The sequence below is a fragment of the Platichthys flesus genome, chromosome 8 (assembly GCF_949316205.1).
Source record: "Platichthys flesus chromosome 8, fPlaFle2.1, whole genome shotgun sequence".
In the NCBI taxonomy this organism is placed as follows: Eukaryota; Metazoa; Chordata; class Actinopteri; order Pleuronectiformes; family Pleuronectidae; genus Platichthys; species Platichthys flesus.
In genome coordinates, this window is record NC_084952.1 from 13,939,847 (window position 1) to 13,956,031 (window position 16,185).

Consider the following 16,185-nt stretch of genomic DNA (forward strand, 5'->3'; position numbering starts at 1 on the left):
ACTAACACAGTCAACACAATTTAGCATATTTTGTCATTTTAGGTGGTGTAATTTAACAAAATACATTCAGTAATACACTGTTTAAATATACTCTTGTAAATTACTTGACTATTTTTTTTTTACCTTATACATTTATCTAAGAGCTTACTTAGTTACTACTGACTTTTAAAATGTTTTAGAAAGTTATCTATTAAAAATACCTAAATCATGATTCACTAATGAGATACCATCTATTAATTAATGTAAAAATTCAAAAATGTATGGTAGCCTGCACTGGATAACACTATTATATGTTTTGTGTGAAAGATTTTGCTTTGGCACATTGTTGTAGTTTAATTGAAGACCACGTTACTCTACAAGACAGGGGCACAGATGATAATAATAACTAGAAGGTTTTGTACGAATTTTTAGAATGATATTAAATTAAATGTGTCCCACAGTGTGATTCTTGTAAGGTGTCAGAAGACAAGGTTGGAAACTACTGGGTTATTCTCTAACAATAGTTTTTTTAAAGTATGTTAATTCATCCAGAATCTAAAATACAAAAATACAAACGTAACTTAAATGTAGTAAAGTAGATAATACAATGGTTTTCTCTGAAATGTGTATCAAAAGCAGCATAGAATGAAACCGAAACACACACAATAATTAGTCCATGTTCTTATTGTGCTTAGTTTCCCATAGGAAGGAGCAGGCTGTTGGCCTAGGTGGTTAAGTGGTTGTTCTTCAACAAGAGAGTTGGGGGTACAATTCCCATTCATCCCCATCTGCATGCTCCCTGTCAAGATATTGGACACCTCAAACTTCCACCACCTATTAATTGCAAAATATCTTAAACTATTTAAATACATAAATATGTGTATAAAATAAAGAAATTAAATTAAATGATTCCTGCGCATTCCGCTTCTGCGCAGGAAGTGTGCAGTCCACTTCTGCGCAGGAGGTAATTTTATTTCATTTCATTTTATTTCATTTTTTTATTTCATACTTTTACTGCTGTTAGAGTTTTATATTTGTTAATATAACTTATTATGAGGTCACAATATTTAGCATTAGTGCTGTTTGGGTCCTATAATGTGACATGAATGTATTTATTAAAATAAAGAAGGGACCTAGGAACCAACGAAGCTTGGGCCAAGGTTCCGGGGAACTGATTCAGCGACGCAACAGTCGGCTTTTCCGGTCCACATGTAAACGCTATAACGTGATTTACATCTCGAAAAGACTCAAGAGTGTGTGTTTGTTGTTAGTAAATCAATCATCGTTGTGTTTAAACATGAAGCTGCTCACACACAACATGCTGACGTCTCACGTGAAGGGCGTCACTAAAGGATACCCGCTGCTTATCAAGGTAAATCCTCCAGCTGCTTAGCATCGCTGCTAACGTGGCTAACACTTTAACATAACATCCCATTAGCTTCGTGCTGCGTGTTGTGTCTTCCTCAGGGAACTGAACTGTCGTCATGAGGCCATTCAACATTGTATTAATATTTCTAAACTCATCGGTTGTGTTGACAGTAATTGAGCTGCACCAGGGTCTGACAGACGCTCAGTGTTATTACATAGAAGTGTTTAATGTAACTCGTTTTATTTAGCTCTACTTAAAACGTTTGTAAAATACTGAAGTTAAATATTTATGTTTTATTTGAATGTCCTCCACTATCTTGGCCAGTGTCAACCAAAGCATTATAAGTAACACCTAAGTAGAAAGTAAAGCAGATTGAATGTGGTAAATTTGTTCACGTGTACCTAATAAAGTGCCCATTGAGTTTATACCCTTTAGTTGTTTGTAAAGCTCTAACTAACCAAATATAGTCAGAGCTTTGATCAATAATCCATATTTTACATGTACTTATATATTTTTTAATCCAAATATTATATATTCAGCTCAAATGGAAATATTTAAAGAGGAAAGGATATGGAAAATGTGTCCATCCTGATCACACACAAGAGAAAAGAATAATATTAAAAACATATCTGACCATAATTCATTTCAGTACAATAGCCACTAAGTATGACCTGTATCCATTTAAGTCTTCATTACTAATCATTCACATTGAAAACCATTGTGTGTCAAAGGTTTTATAGGGACACTCCGGTAGTTTATTATTCTTCATCTTTAAGTAGAGATCAAGTTTTTAACCTCAATCACCAGTCCTCCTGGTTGCAGGTGTTTCTGTGTGATGGCTTCTTCCCTGCAGCTGCACACACAGACAAAGCCGTAGATATAGACATTCTTATAAACCTCATTTGTTTACATACATGTCTGAGGACTAGTTATAGGACTCTGCATGTTGATGCTGACAGGTTGTTTTTGTGCGTAGGCAACTGAGGTGAAGGTGAATGAGGTGGAGTTCAATCCTCAGTTCGTCAGCCGGATGATTCCCAAACTGGAGTGGAGCGCTCTGGTCCAGGCTGCAGAGGGGGTGAGTTCTTCCATGCTTTGAATTTTAGTCACTGGCAGTCTTCAAAGGACAATACGTAACTGTGTGGGAGTGTTTGAACATATGAGAAATGTTAACAAGACGCCTTCCCACGACCACAAAGGCTTCATGTTGAATCCTTAATAGAAAGCAGCCTGCTCTGTGGTAGACAAAACGAACACACAAAAATCTGAGGACAAACATTCATTAGTCATCCCTGAGATTCTGGGTTTCAGATCACTGTGTTCCCTTTGCCCACCACAGAGATTGATTCTAATTTTTTCAAATCAAATATTCCAGCCAGTAACACTTGTGAGGCTCATATTCATCTGTGATGGTGCAACAGTTTGAATTCTCACTGCTTTGTTTCCTCTCTATAGCTCGGTCATCGGCAGGACCTGCCGGCTGAGCTGGTGTCAGAGTACGAGAAAGATGAAGAGTTCCTGAAGAAAGTGCACAGAGCGCTGTTAGAGGTAAAAGTTCAGACTGTCATCAACATCCGACCTTTGTCTAACCAAGTCAAAACTTTAGTGATGTCATCAAATGTCTTGTGCTATGTTTAACTATTTCAAACCCAAAGATATTGAGTGTCTTGTGATAGAAAGCAGAGAAGATCAGTTTGACAGTTTTGCTTAAAAATTGCTTAAACAGTAGCATAAAAGAAGCAGGTCAATTTAAATTTACATATGTACTTCTCTACAAAGATCCCTTCTTCAAATGTAATATTACAAATAGTATTTTGTTTGTGGATTTGTGTTCCAGGTGTGTTACTTATTCATGTTTCATGATGAATATTTCATAATGTGACATCTTTGTGTGGGACAACACGTCCCGCTGATACTGAAAGGTATCAGCAGGACCAAGTTCAAGATAATAACTTAACAATAGCATGTTAATTTATAGACTTAATTATTAAACACGAGCCAGGGTTTCGGAACCACGGGTCTCAAAAAATCTTCACAAGCTGGAGCAACAGAATCTTCCCTAACTGGAACCAAGGGGCCGAGGCCAAACCAAACAAACCAGAACCAGACCAAAAGTATGGCAACAGGGGTGTCCATATACTTTTGGCCATATATGTATTTGCTAGTGGTGGCCTCATATCCCTGACTGTGTGTGTGTGTGTGTGTGTGACAGGTGGAGGTGATCGAGGGCTGTCTGCAGTGTCCCGAGTCAGGACGAGAGTTCCCCATCTCCAGAGGAATCCCCAACATGCTGCTGAGTGAAGAGGAGGCGTAAACACCCCCTCAACATTTCCCGTTGCACAACCCCTCACTGTCACTGAGATGGGTGAACATTGACTCTGGTTTGAGTTGGTGCCAAGAGAAAGGACGCAGCACTGTTTGGTTCATGGTAGTTATGACATGCCAGTGGCCGATGCTGCCAGTGGAGTGAAAAGATTGGAAAAGTAATGAATGGAAATGTTTCCCTGAGAGAACCCCCCTGTGGTTTTATCTGTATTTATTTTTGTAAATGTTCACTCTTTCATTTTCAATAAAAACTGTCCTTATTCCCATGACAGCCAGAACTCTCAAAGGTTTTTGTAGAAATTATGGATTCAGTTATATTACAGACATGCTTTAGTAAAACCCCACTCGTGTGTGTGTGCCTGTGCGCGTTGCGGCGCTGAACCCCAACTCGCCCTCTCAGTCTCAGAAAGTGCTGAGGACCAGATGACGTGGCAGTGGCTGCTCTATATTTGGTTCTGCGTTAAGGAGGAAGAAAAGGAAGGCAGGCAAGAAGTTGTTTTTGAGGAAGTCTTTCTTCTCTTTTTTTTTCTTTTCAGCCACACATCAAATCAGCCACATACATACTGTGACGCGAGGACCCCACAGTGTGTCTGACCTTTTTAAAAGAGAATTTTGAAAAGGAAGAAGGGGTCCACAGAAAAAAAAATTCACTGAGGCGATGCAGCAGTCATGTTGGAACAGGAGCACGTTTGTTCACAGGCAGTGTTATATTTTAGAAACGGTGCCAGGACAGATGATGAAGGAGCCCTGACCAGAAGCCCGGAGGCAGCCTGAGTCTCTCCTACCTTTCCCTTCTACTTACAGCAATTACAGGCCTGCGCCCGCAACTATAATAACGGTATAATGGGATGGCAGCAGAGCAGCAATAAAAACCACCCCTGACAGATTAACAGTCCTCTCCGAGTCCTCAACTGTAATTAACAATGAGACCCAAGAGGAAGAGAGGAAAGAAAGGAGCTAGATTGAAAGGCTGTAAAGATAAAAAGGGATGGGCTCTGTGTGGAGGGTTTTAATAAAATTAGGATAAGCTTTTAAGTGACAAGGCATGAATGAGTTTAAGCTGGAAATCCCATAGAGAGCCAGACTAAAGCTACGTTTTGAAATCAGTGGCTTTGACTAATGCATCACATTTCTCCATCTTCCACTTTGACTTTGTCTGGTGATGATCATAACAGCAGAGTCTGAGAGATGAATGCAACAAAAAGGCTTAAGAAACTCGACTGGCTAAAGTCTCTGAGCAACATCAGCAGTGACCACAGGGGGCGCCTTCACATTCATGTATTTGAAAGAGAATGTGTATCGTGTTAACGACTTCTGACAACTCAAATTGTGAACAGACATTTAAAAGCACTATTAACTCTAATGTCGGCGGAAAACAAAGAAATGGAAAAACACTGGTGAGTCTCAGGGTGAGAATGCATCTTTCTGATGTTGTTTGCCAGAGTGCTAAGTCTGCTAACTGTGCAGTAATACAGTCTAACAAACCAGATCCACTTTAACATATCTTCATAAAAAGCGATGAATTGTCTGTATTAGTGTTCATATTTATTGTGTAACTCTCAGCAGTGATGCGTTCACAGCCAATCCCTGTAGTTCTTTTCAAACTGGAAGATTTTATTTATGCCAAAGTGGATTTTCCAATAAATGTCCCCGGTTGGCTGCTGATTATATTAATTAAGACAATATGACTTGAACGAAGCAAAAAATATCATTTGAAAGATTTTAATAAAACTTGGTTCCATGCGATAATTATTAACAAAGCATTTAAAGCTTTTCTCTGCCACGACAAACTGTATCAATCCAAAAAGGAACAATATATATTTCTACCTTTACCAAGGAAGTAAACTGTCTGTCTGTTTGTTTGTTTGTTTTATAAGATCCGTCCTTTATCAGTCACACAATGGGGGAGTTACCATGTTAGAGCAGTGAAAAATGAAATACATAAACACTGAGTTAAGGTAAAAATACAATATATCACAATATATGTCAAACTAATACAATAAAACAATAAAATATAGAAAAATGTACAAAGTAAACTGATTTCCCTGGAACTTGATTAATGTCAATAGCAACGACCACTTATTCAAAACAATGGTCTCATCCGTCTTCATATTTATCAAGCAGACACAAGAGTGGAGGGTGAACTGATTCAACTCCTGCAGTTCTCTGTAATGAACCGAATAAGAAGAGTCATGAAAATGCAGAACTGGTCCTTTAAGTGTGATGTGGCGTCATGAGATGTTTACCTGCGGACAGAGGGTGATTCAGGCATTTTTGTGGAGGGAAGAAATTGCAACTTGTGTGTTTGTGTGTGTGTGTTTGTGTGTGCGTGTGTATGCCCGCTTTAGAGAGAGGAAGATGGCTCTTGCCTACATAATCACACACTGGCTTCACTTTGGTGGCAACCGGCCCCTCCTCCTCCTCCTCCTCCTCCACCTCTCTCTGCATCCAGTTCCTCCTTCCCAGACTCCCTCTGTCTGGAGCTCTGTGCTTTTTCTCCCACACAGGATCTGCAGAATAATGGAGTCGCATCACACAGCAGCTCTCAGTGTCTCGGGCACAGCAGACTTCTCACTGGAGCTCATTTAAACCCGGGATTTATAAATTACACTTAAGTTTTCTCGTCTTTTTTTTTTTTTTTTTTTTTTTTTTAATTTACAGCACAAGGACTTCTTTCATACGTTTTTCTGCGTCATTTATTTTTATGTCGCCTGACCTTTCCCGTGTTTTTATGTTTATCTGAGGGGGATTCACAGACCCACCATGGTCTCTCCTACATAAATCAACATTTTTTTCCTATGACTGCAGGCTGCTCTCTATTTACCTATATGAAGGGATGGGAGGATCTCACTGGGTTTTGCAGGAGGCTGTAACTAGATTTGTTGGAAGCGGGCATGGGCCAGTGCGGTGCCCCGTGCACAGATGGGTGTTGTGGAGGTAAACGCAGCCTCGGATGAAGTGAGAAGCTCCGGTTCTTCTGTTTTCGGGCTGTGCGTCATGGGCTGAGCTCTTGCGATGACCCTTTTCTCCCTAGAGCTGTTTTGAGTTATCCGAGGATGGACGACGGAGACGGATAAAGACTTATCGGACAGACAGAGTTCAAATATCTTCACCTTTACCCGAGGAAACTGCGCGCGCACGGAGGCGCACCGGAGCCTTGGAGCGCACCAGACTGGAGCTGGAGCGTCAGACAGATTTCTCTCAATCTGAGGTTCCTACAGTGGAGTTTGGTCGTTGAGTTGAGGTTTATAGATAGATAGATATATCTTCAAGTAGTGGTTTTATAAGGACATTTCCCTTTAGATCTGTTCAATTAAATGAGTCTAAATAATATATGACCATGCGTCTTTGTGCGCCTGGAGTTAAAATAGACGGTCCCGTGATTGGATGTTGTTATAAAATGACTTCAGCAGAATAGATGATGTGGTTTTAGTTGCTTTGACCGGGACACGCTGTTACAGTTGGATACTTGGCTTCGGGTCCATTGGTTTAACCCTCAGGTGTAAATGTTAAATAATTGTACGCACTCTTCTCTTCGTGTTTGGCTTTGAGGCTCCGCTCAGTTTGACCCAACCAAAGATCCCTGTCTCCTCCACCCTCTCCCGAACCATGTGGCTCCCCCGCCTAGCTCTGCTGCTGCTGCTCCGGTTCTCCGGTGTGTTGCCGGTGGACGGACTCAACACGTGTCAGACCATCAACCTGGACGCGCAGAAGTCGCGGCGCATCGAGGCCGTGCGCGGACAGATCCTCAGCAAGCTCCGCATCCGCAGCCCTCCGGACGACGACGACGTGCAGCCGCCGCCGCGCCCAGTGCCACCGGAGGTCATGCTGCTGTACAACAGCACGCGGGAGCTGCTCAAGGAGCGTGCGCGTCTGGCCGAGTCCACGTGCGAGCGCGAGAGCAGCGAGGAGGATTATTACGCCAAAGAGGTTCAGAGGATCGACATGATGCCTCCACATGTTACTGACACAAGTGAGTCACTGTGGGTTGGTGTGGGTGCGTGTGCGTGCGTGTGCGCGCGCGTGGGCGTGTAGGCCTCCAGGGCCAGAAATGAACCTGATAACCTATAGAAATGATCCAAGTGAAATGATAAATTAATGGTTTACAACCTTTAAAATGAAACCACTGCATGGTTTCCCTTCTTTTTGAAAGTTTAGACATTATTTTAGTAGTGATCCCTTTTTATTTGAGTGAATAACATGTCAATAATAAAATGAGATGAATTAGTCATAGACTTCACCTCCATCGGTTGTGGTCAAAGTGTTCAGTGGTGACAGAATGCTCTTAATTTCGTAAGTCTGTAGATATTTACAGTACTCGTTTGAACCTGTTTTCAAATCTCCCTCATATAACGAGTATTAGCAAAAAATTGATTTGAAAAAAGTTCAAACTTGGTCGATTCCTGACAGTTACTATAAATCCACAATATTTATGATTTAAACGCAGCTTATTATGATACCTGGCTTTAATATGTTCTAATTTAATTGTAAACAACTATATGGACATTTTATTAATGATTTCATTATTATAATGTTTGCCCAGGCGTTGCAGTTTTTGACACTTATATGAATGAAATGTGTACAACGACACTAAAGTGTGTTATAATCATGCATGTATGTGATGTTTATTTGCTGCCAATGAATTCTAAATAGGGAAACGGAAAAAAGTCAAACTAGTGGTGTTAAAACTATATCATTTAATTTTAAAAATGGTTATTATAAAATAAAGTACCGGTTATTAAGAAGTTTATGTAATCACAGTATTTTCATATACACTATATCAGCAGAAACAGTGGTTGTCATCACCTGGTCAGACAAGATTGATAGTGGAGCTGCGTCTCCAACAGAAGTAGTGGTGTTTGGAACGATGAATGACGGGTGGAGAAGTTAAGCTATCAAGACCCCGCCCACGTCCATCAACAGTTCAACCTCTAAATTCAGCACATAAATACTTGACTGTGTAAGTGACGGCTGATGTGTCTTACAGTAAAACACTTGTAGGCAACAGTTGCTCGTCTATTAAACTTAAGACCAGACACATTTCCTCACAAGGCTTAAACATATCCTTTAGTTTGGAGACGCTCATCAGCAGCAATTAAGTCTGAGACAATGCATCAGTCCCACAGCTCTGGTTTAACCAGCAGCTCCAGTACGATAGTGTCTTAGAATTTGCGTGATGTTGTTGGAGCTTCAGTCATCCCTGTGTGTTCTTTTTCCCCCCGTATAGACGCAGTGCAGCCGGACGCACCCAACCCCCACCACAGAGTCGTGCACTTCGACGTCAGTGGAGTCGACCTGACCAACAGCACCCTGGTTATAGCTGAGTTCAGGATCTTCAGAGCTCCCAACCCGCAGGCCCGGGCCTCAGAGCAGAGAGTGGAGATCTATCAGGTAAAGAGCAGGGTGACGTCATAGAGCACGACCATGAGGCACCAGCAGGAATATCAGTGAGAGACAGACATTCTAAAAAGATTTCACAACCAAATAAACCCCTTTTTTTCTAATAGAGCAGAAACTAAAACCTGCAGAGGAATCAGGCGTAAAAACCAAAGTGACAATTTTATACTGTTTAGGAATATGTATGTATACTGTAAGTATGTATCAAACCACTGAGAAATCCTTCCCACTTCTTTCGTCTCTATGAAAAATAGCATTCCTGTGCGTGATACAATTTTAAATGATCTTTTTGATTTTTGTCTTCAAGCCAACAAGACTTTTACGATAATAAATCAAAGAGATATTTTAAACCTCTCAGAAAAATCTTGGCCCCAGGAATACAAGGCACATAATTGCGATGTCTGATTAACGCTCTGCAGGTTATTATGGATTTTTATAATGACACAATGTTGTGATCTATGCTTTTCATGTGTTCTATAAAATCTATGGAGGATAAACCCAGTGCCCACTGAAACACAGTGGAAACTATAAAAGCTCCTGTCAGGTGGAAGAGACAATGTTCTGTACATCAGCTCCATCACTGTCTCCTGTGTTTTCTGTGTCAGCTGCTGAAGCCGGATGAGGACAGCACCTCCACTCAACGTTACATCGACTCCCGCACCGTTCAGCCCAGGGCGAAGGGATCCTGGATCTCTGTGGACGTCACAGAGACCATTAAGGACTGGTTGTCAGACACAGGTCAGCCTCAGCATCTGTTTCCCACAACGATCCATGATCCACGATCTATGGTTGTATACTTCATCATCGTGTCTATTCTTCTTCTTGCTTCAGAGAACAATCTGGGCCTGAAGCTGGGCGTCCACTGTCCCTGCTGCACCTTCGTCCCGTCCACCAACAACATCGTTCCCAACAAGAGTGAGGAGCTGGAGGCCCTGTTTGCAGGTTTGTTGCAGGCTAACATACATATGTATATTCTTTTTATTTCTGTGTCATGCCAATGCATGTGGTCTAACTCTTTTTTGGATTACAATCAATGGTCTGCATTTATATTGTGTTTTTCTAGTGTTAATGACCACTCCACGTACTTTACAGTACGGTTGTGGCATTCACCCTTTCACAACACACACAGTCATCTGGGGCAAGTTGGTGGTGTTTTTTTGCCCAAGGACACTATGGCATGCAGAATCAGGGAGAGTGGGATCAAACCGCTGACCCTCCGGTTAGTGGACGACCCGCTCTCTCTCCTGAGCCACAGCAGCCCCTGTGAAGATGTTCACACCACTCTAACCAGGAGAGCGGGTTCCCTGGGTTTCTTTGAGAAGCTGTTTCACATCAGGGGGAAGACCGGAGATTGGAGTCATTCCTCTCTGAAGAGGTTGTTTTTCTCCAGATCTCTGGTCAATAAAGATCAGACGTTAAACTGACCACAAAACTAAACAAATAAATCAATAAACAAGACAGGCAGTTAGCCAAAGTATGAAGTACAGCATCGATCAGACAGAAGTTAAACCACAGTTCAACAGTCTCACCCATAGGCGCCATGATGATGAGAAATGTGTCTTTAACAGGTTTGGTTGTAAAATGGCTTTGTTTGGGCATTAAAAGCACTTGTAGAAGATTTATCTGCACAGTAATAACCCTGCAGGTCACAGAATGTGAAGGTAAAGTGCACACTCCTCTGGAAGACGCCTCGAGGGATCCTGAGTAAATCGCAGACAAGGAATCATAGAGAAACTGCTCTTTTACACACTGTGACACTAATGAATGTCTGCCTTACTTCATTTAGGCCCCAAATTATGGCACTTTCCTCTCTACACTCAGCTGAGCCAAGGCAGGTTTTTTTTTAGATCAAATTTTTCGTAAAGTGACACAAGCATGAGCTTGTTTTGAGCTCAGAGAAACCAGGACACCAGGTGCAAGCAGTCGCACCATCGCTCCTGGACTAGGACATCATGGATATGTTTCCATCTGTATGGATTTAAATATATTGTCGAAATGTTATTTGGAGGAGAATGTGTGAGTTTGTGGTTATAACTGCATACGGATTGCTTCTTTTTTCTGGCATTCAAATTATGCAAACCACAGGAATTCCAAAGTACAAACCAGGGTATTAATGCAGTGGCTCCCAATCAATCAGCCTTGACACAGTTTGCATGAATCAGTTAACTAATGATTGATGTTGTCTGAGAATGTGTCATGTGAATAGTTTTTGTAATCCTGCTGGGAGATAATTATCCATTACTTCACGATAAAGATGAGAGAGTATCTGACATATAAAGGTTATTGTGTAGCAAAGTCACTGTCTTTCCTTATTTCCTCTCTTGCTCAGTATCATGTGACTCCTCAGTGTTCATTCCTTGGATCTGTTTGTATTATTAATCTCAATCTGCAGTGGAAATCTTCACGAAATTGATCAAAGATCTGGAAGTAATGACACATTATCTCTGAGATGTGATGGAGTGGTAGTGTAAAATAGATAACTCTCCACCACTGGGCCCCCTTTTCCACAGGTGTTGATGACGAGCAGCTTCGTCAGTTCAGAAAACCTGGTCAGGTCAAAGGTCAGGCGGATTTCAGCTCCAAGACTCCGCACCTCATCCTCACCCTGCTGCCAAGCGACAGAGTCGACAACCCGACCAAGAAGAACCGCAAGAAGAGAGCGGCCGCCACCGAGACCACAACCTGCTCCCGGTAGGCCGCCATGTGTGTGGTTATGACTGACAGCACTGACACTGTTTCCAAGATTTGTAGTTGTATAATTCGGAGATCTAGTTGTTGTGTAGTCGGTGGATTTCAGTTTTTTTTTCCTCAGACTATTGTGTGGCAGCAGTAACAATGCTGACCCTATGTTTAGACTGCAGGCCAGCAGGCTGTTTTCTTGAGACTACCTCACGCTGCAGGGGAAAACTCTGGCCACCCCTGCACCCTCATTACCTTGTGTTGGCTGCTTCTTCAATTGGATACCCACGGTCATTTTCCCATGACCCAACTTTGGGCCCTTGTCCCAGGTGTTGAAGAGCAGGATGGGAGCTGACTTGTGTTTGTGTGTCTGTCTGTGTGTGTCTCAGTGGCTCAGACCAGGGCTGCTGCTTGCGCTCGCTCTACATCGACTTCAGGCGTGACCTCAACTGGAAGTGGATCCATGAGCCCAAAGGTTACAAAGCCAACTTCTGTGCCGGCAACTGTCCTTACCTCTGGAGTGCCAACAACCACTACAACATGGTGAGTGGGCATTCATAATTTATCATAACCTGAACGTGTCTGTCGTAACCAGTATAGAAAAACAATTCATGGCACTTAATGCCTAATAAATAATTTGGTTTATTTATTTGCTTCTGGTTCATTTAACATTTTGTTTTCTTTTATTAAATGGGGAAAGGTGCTATGAAGATACAAATTATTTTAAAAGCAACAGTTTGAGGCTTTATTTGTTGTTGAAGATTGATACAACTGTCATGCTTCAGTATTGATAAAGCATACAGCCTGGCATCCCTAAATATACTAATTAACACATTAATCATGAATATATCATTTTTGTCTTCCTGTGTCTACCCGAGAAATAGCTTCAGTAAACAGCACTCCCTGATACCACAACCTGTTTTTGTAGGAGGGAAACAAACAAGGATTTTCTCAGAATGTTGAACCATTCCTTTAAAAGTTTTAGTGTCAAAACTCTTATTCAGACCATATCCAGCCCTGTACTTTACGACTGGTCTCAGGCACAAATATGTTCTTATGCTTGGTTTGGTTTGAGAACAGTGGTTCATTTAGTTTCTGCTCTCAACCGAAAACAAAACATCACAAAAATATATGAATGAACGAAACTAACAAGCAAAAACACATGTGCACAATTATATTTTGTTTAATAATTTGGATGCACCATGACAGAGACACAATAAGACATTACAAATGTCTGATCAGTCACAAACACATGCTCCAGTTCAAACAAATACAACTTCTGAAACATCAGAATAATCAACGTAGCTCCTCAAGCTCTGTGGTGAAAATACTGCGGTTTGGACCAAACTAAACTCTAGGCTGTAATGTACAGAATCCTAGACTGTGGCATCTTAAACATTTTCCCTAAAAAGAGCTTCATAGTTATTGTTTTTTGTAGCGAAACACCCTGCCTACGTAAGTGGGCGGTCACCTCGCAGACTCCTGCAGCAGAACATATAGGGTTACACAACATGGCCTTTTGTCTTGGCCTGTATTCACCTCGGGTTTATTCATATTTATTTGACACTTCAGTCTGCTGCAAAAAGGCCACTGTGACTTTTACTGACTCCGATGTTAAGTATGTGAAAAAGAAATATGTTAACACTTGAGAGTTCAACTCAGGACTGTGTTTGTGTGGTTTGATCAAAGACAGATTCATCTTAGGAGGCAGGTTTATTTACTGACTGAGTTAAATAACAGGATGAACAACAACTCTCACATCTGTAAAGTGAATATGAGGCTGAACCACCAGCAGCTGGTTAGCCTGGCTTAGCACGAAAACACAATCACATGCAAAACTGTCACAGGACAACCCTCCACCAAGGCCAAATCTACTTTCAAAAAAGAATTCCCAGAAACATGCATTATTTTACCATTAAGATCCATGAAGTATTCTCTGAGAAAACAGTAAAATGAAAAAAAAAAAAAAGAAAGAATCTATCCTATCTCACAATCTTAAAGAGAGTGATAAGAGAAGTCCTGGATTTACGTCCTGCTTTAGATTTGAACTAAAATTGAATGTGTTCCTCCCTGACCCATAACACATCCCTTCACCAAGCTTTGAAGTAATTCATCCAGTAGTTTTTGCGTGATCCTGCTCACAAGCAGACAATGGTGAAAACACGACAGTTGTATTATGAAGTGAAAATAATGTGTCCAGGTCTTTTAAGTCTCCTTCATGTCTCTGTCCCCTGCTCAGATCCTGCCCCTGTACAACAAGCTGAACCCTGAGGCCTCCGCCTCACCCTGCTGCGTCCCTCAGGACCTGGAGCCGCTCACCATCATGTACTTCATCGGCCGCACACCTCGTGTTGAGCAACTCTCCAACATGGTCGTCAAGTCCTGCAAGTGCCGCTGAGGGAGGAGAGCTCGGAGATAGAGGTCAGGGGGGGCAGACAGGAGAGGAATGATTACTGGACTAAAAAAAAACACCACCGGGGGGAAATAACAGACGAGGACAGACGGATGGATCCTGTGTTCATTAATCTAGTTTGATCGACTTTAGCAGACTTTTTCCAAATATCAGGATTTTTTTCTCCATTTCTTTTCAGGCTTGACAACGTATCAGATCATTTTGCTTCATCTTCTGGAACTTTCCATCTGATATAGGACACTGTAAATATGACACATAGCTCTATTAAATCTGTATTTGGACATCAAAAAACAGGCTGTTGTGTGATTTGGCCACATTTGCTGCTGCATAAGACCTCCACCTCGGTTGTGTTGCTGCGGCCGTGGGCAGCCAGACATGTGCTTGTTTGCTTTAGGTTTCAAGGTGTTGATTGGGAGGAGGCGTCGTGGAAAGGTTTTTGCAGACGGAGATCTTTAGGCGAAGGAGGCAGGCGGCAGATAGAAAAGAGAGAGAGGAGCTGTGTCCAGGCAGAGGCCCTGCCAGCCCTCTGCGGTCCAGGGCTGAAATCTGCCCGGCGTAAACAGGATGTGAAAGGTTTCCAGACACCGAGCCGACCACTCACGGAACGCTACATTTAAATGCTCCCCTCATCTCCTCTGTCTCTCACTCCCTCTCTCTCTCGCTGCTGCTGCTCGAGGTTCTGGGATTTGTGGTGGGAGGAGAGACAGAGAAATAGAGGCTTTGAAAATGAGACGTGGGATGATAGGGCTGCATTTGGAATGGCTACAAGTTTGGAAGGTGGTATTTTGCTGCCTTAGCAAATTTGTAACTTTTTGGGTCGGGCTCAAAAATTCTATGTATGTTTGTTTATTATCTTATTGTAATAAGCTGTTGAATCATAGCTGTTCTTATGCTATGATTATATTCTGTCATACCTATGTTTATCATCAATCTCTCTGATACACACACACAGACACACACACACACACAAACACAAAAACACAGGCACACACCCAAGTATCCACATCGACCACTTTTGATAGAATGTCTAAATGCTGAAAATAAAAAACATCCCCAGGGCTCATTTTAAAAATAGGCCCTCTGGTATGCAAGTGGTTTGTGTGCGTGTGTGTACAAGATGTGTGTGTCTGTATGTCTGTGAGTGTATCTAAGTGTGCGCGTGCGTGTGGCTGGTGAGGTCATGGGCGATAGCTCAGAAAATATCCCCTGTATTTTATTGTGTATTGTGTTGTATGTATTTTAGATCATAAGTGTGTGTGTTTGTGTGTGTGTGTTGCTTGCACGAATATCTTTGTGAGGACCATGTTGAGCATAGACCTTACAGAGTGAGGACATTTTGGGTGGTCCTCACTTTTCAAAGAGCTGTTTGAGGGATATGACTTGTTTAGAACTGATATTACTTAGTCAGGGTTAGGCATTTCGTTGCAACGGTTACTGTAGGGGTCTAGGAGGGAATGCATTATGTCAATGAGTGTCCTCACTAAGATAGAAGACAAGTAAAAGCGTGTGTGGGGTTCAGGTATTTCTCATGTTGTGGGGACCTACATCTGTTAACACACATTATGGGGACGTGTCTTCCTTTATTGGACAAAAATCAAGTCTGCATAATGTAAATCATTAGAACTTGAGGTGAATGTATGTTTTTAAGTTGAGGCTGAGGTTAAACCTTAAATTTTGGTTAAGATTCAGGGTAAGGGTTAGGTTTAGGCAAGTAGTAACGCTTAGAGTAAGTCAGAGCAAGTAAATAAATAACACAACTCTCTGTGTGTGTGTGTGTGTGTGGGGGGTATCTATCTATAGGTATGAAGGCCACGTTTGGTCCTATGCCATCATTCTAAGGACATTTTCACGTTGTGAGGACATTTTGGCTGTTCCTCACAAAGTAAATTGGCTTTTTGAAGGTTAAGACTTGGTTTTAGGGTTAGGGTTAGAATTCGGTTTAGGTTAGGGTTAGACATTTAGTTTTGATAATTAGGGTTAGGGTAAGGGGCTAGGGAATGCTTTATGTCAATGAGTGATTTCA

The 16,185-nt window shown here is 41.7% G+C and overlaps 2 protein-coding genes across 2 annotated transcripts; both read left to right on the forward strand.

The window, feature by feature from the left end:
• The first annotated feature begins 1,138 nt into the window (after window positions 1-1,138).
• On the forward strand, window positions 1,139-3,944 carry trmt112 (tRNA methyltransferase activator subunit 11-2). The gene is made up of 4 exons (XM_062394533.1): window positions 1,139-1,351; window positions 2,325-2,426; window positions 2,804-2,896; window positions 3,561-3,944. Exons 1-4 carry the CDS (start codon window positions 1,277-1,279, stop codon window positions 3,660-3,662), a joined length of 372 nt encoding a protein of 123 aa, XP_062250517.1. The 5' UTR covers window positions 1,139-1,276; the 3' UTR covers window positions 3,663-3,944.
• Window positions 3,945-6,305: 2,361 nt separating this feature from the next.
• On the forward strand, window positions 6,306-15,995 carry tgfb5 (transforming growth factor, beta 5). The gene is made up of 7 exons (XM_062393119.1): window positions 6,306-7,646; window positions 8,901-9,064; window positions 9,676-9,808; window positions 9,902-10,012; window positions 11,581-11,761; window positions 12,139-12,292; window positions 13,989-15,995. The coding sequence occupies exons 1-7, from the start codon at window positions 7,283-7,285 to the stop codon at window positions 14,145-14,147; spliced, it is 1,266 nt and encodes a 421-aa protein (XP_062249103.1). The 5' UTR covers window positions 6,306-7,282; the 3' UTR covers window positions 14,148-15,995.
• Window positions 15,996-16,185: the final 190 nt, after the last annotated feature.

Coding starts and splice junctions, on each gene's coding strand:
- trmt112 (XM_062394533.1), top strand. CDS start 1,277: ATGAAGCTGCTCACACACAACATGCTGACGTCTCACGTGAAGGGCGTC. Junction 2,427..2,803: donor TGGTCCAGGCTGCAGAGGGG/GTGAGTTCTTCC, acceptor TCCTCTCTATAG/CTCGGTCATCGGCAGGACCT. Junction 2,897..3,560: donor TGCACAGAGCGCTGTTAGAG/GTAAAAGTTCAG, acceptor TGTGTGTGACAG/GTGGAGGTGATCGAGGGCTG.
- tgfb5 (XM_062393119.1), top strand. CDS start 7,283: ATGTGGCTCCCCCGCCTAGCTCTGCTGCTGCTGCTCCGGTTCTCCGGT. Junction 7,647..8,900: donor TCCACATGTTACTGACACAA/GTGAGTCACTGT, acceptor CCCCCCGTATAG/ACGCAGTGCAGCCGGACGCA. Junction 9,809..9,901: donor GGACTGGTTGTCAGACACAG/GTCAGCCTCAGC, acceptor TTCTTGCTTCAG/AGAACAATCTGGGCCTGAAG.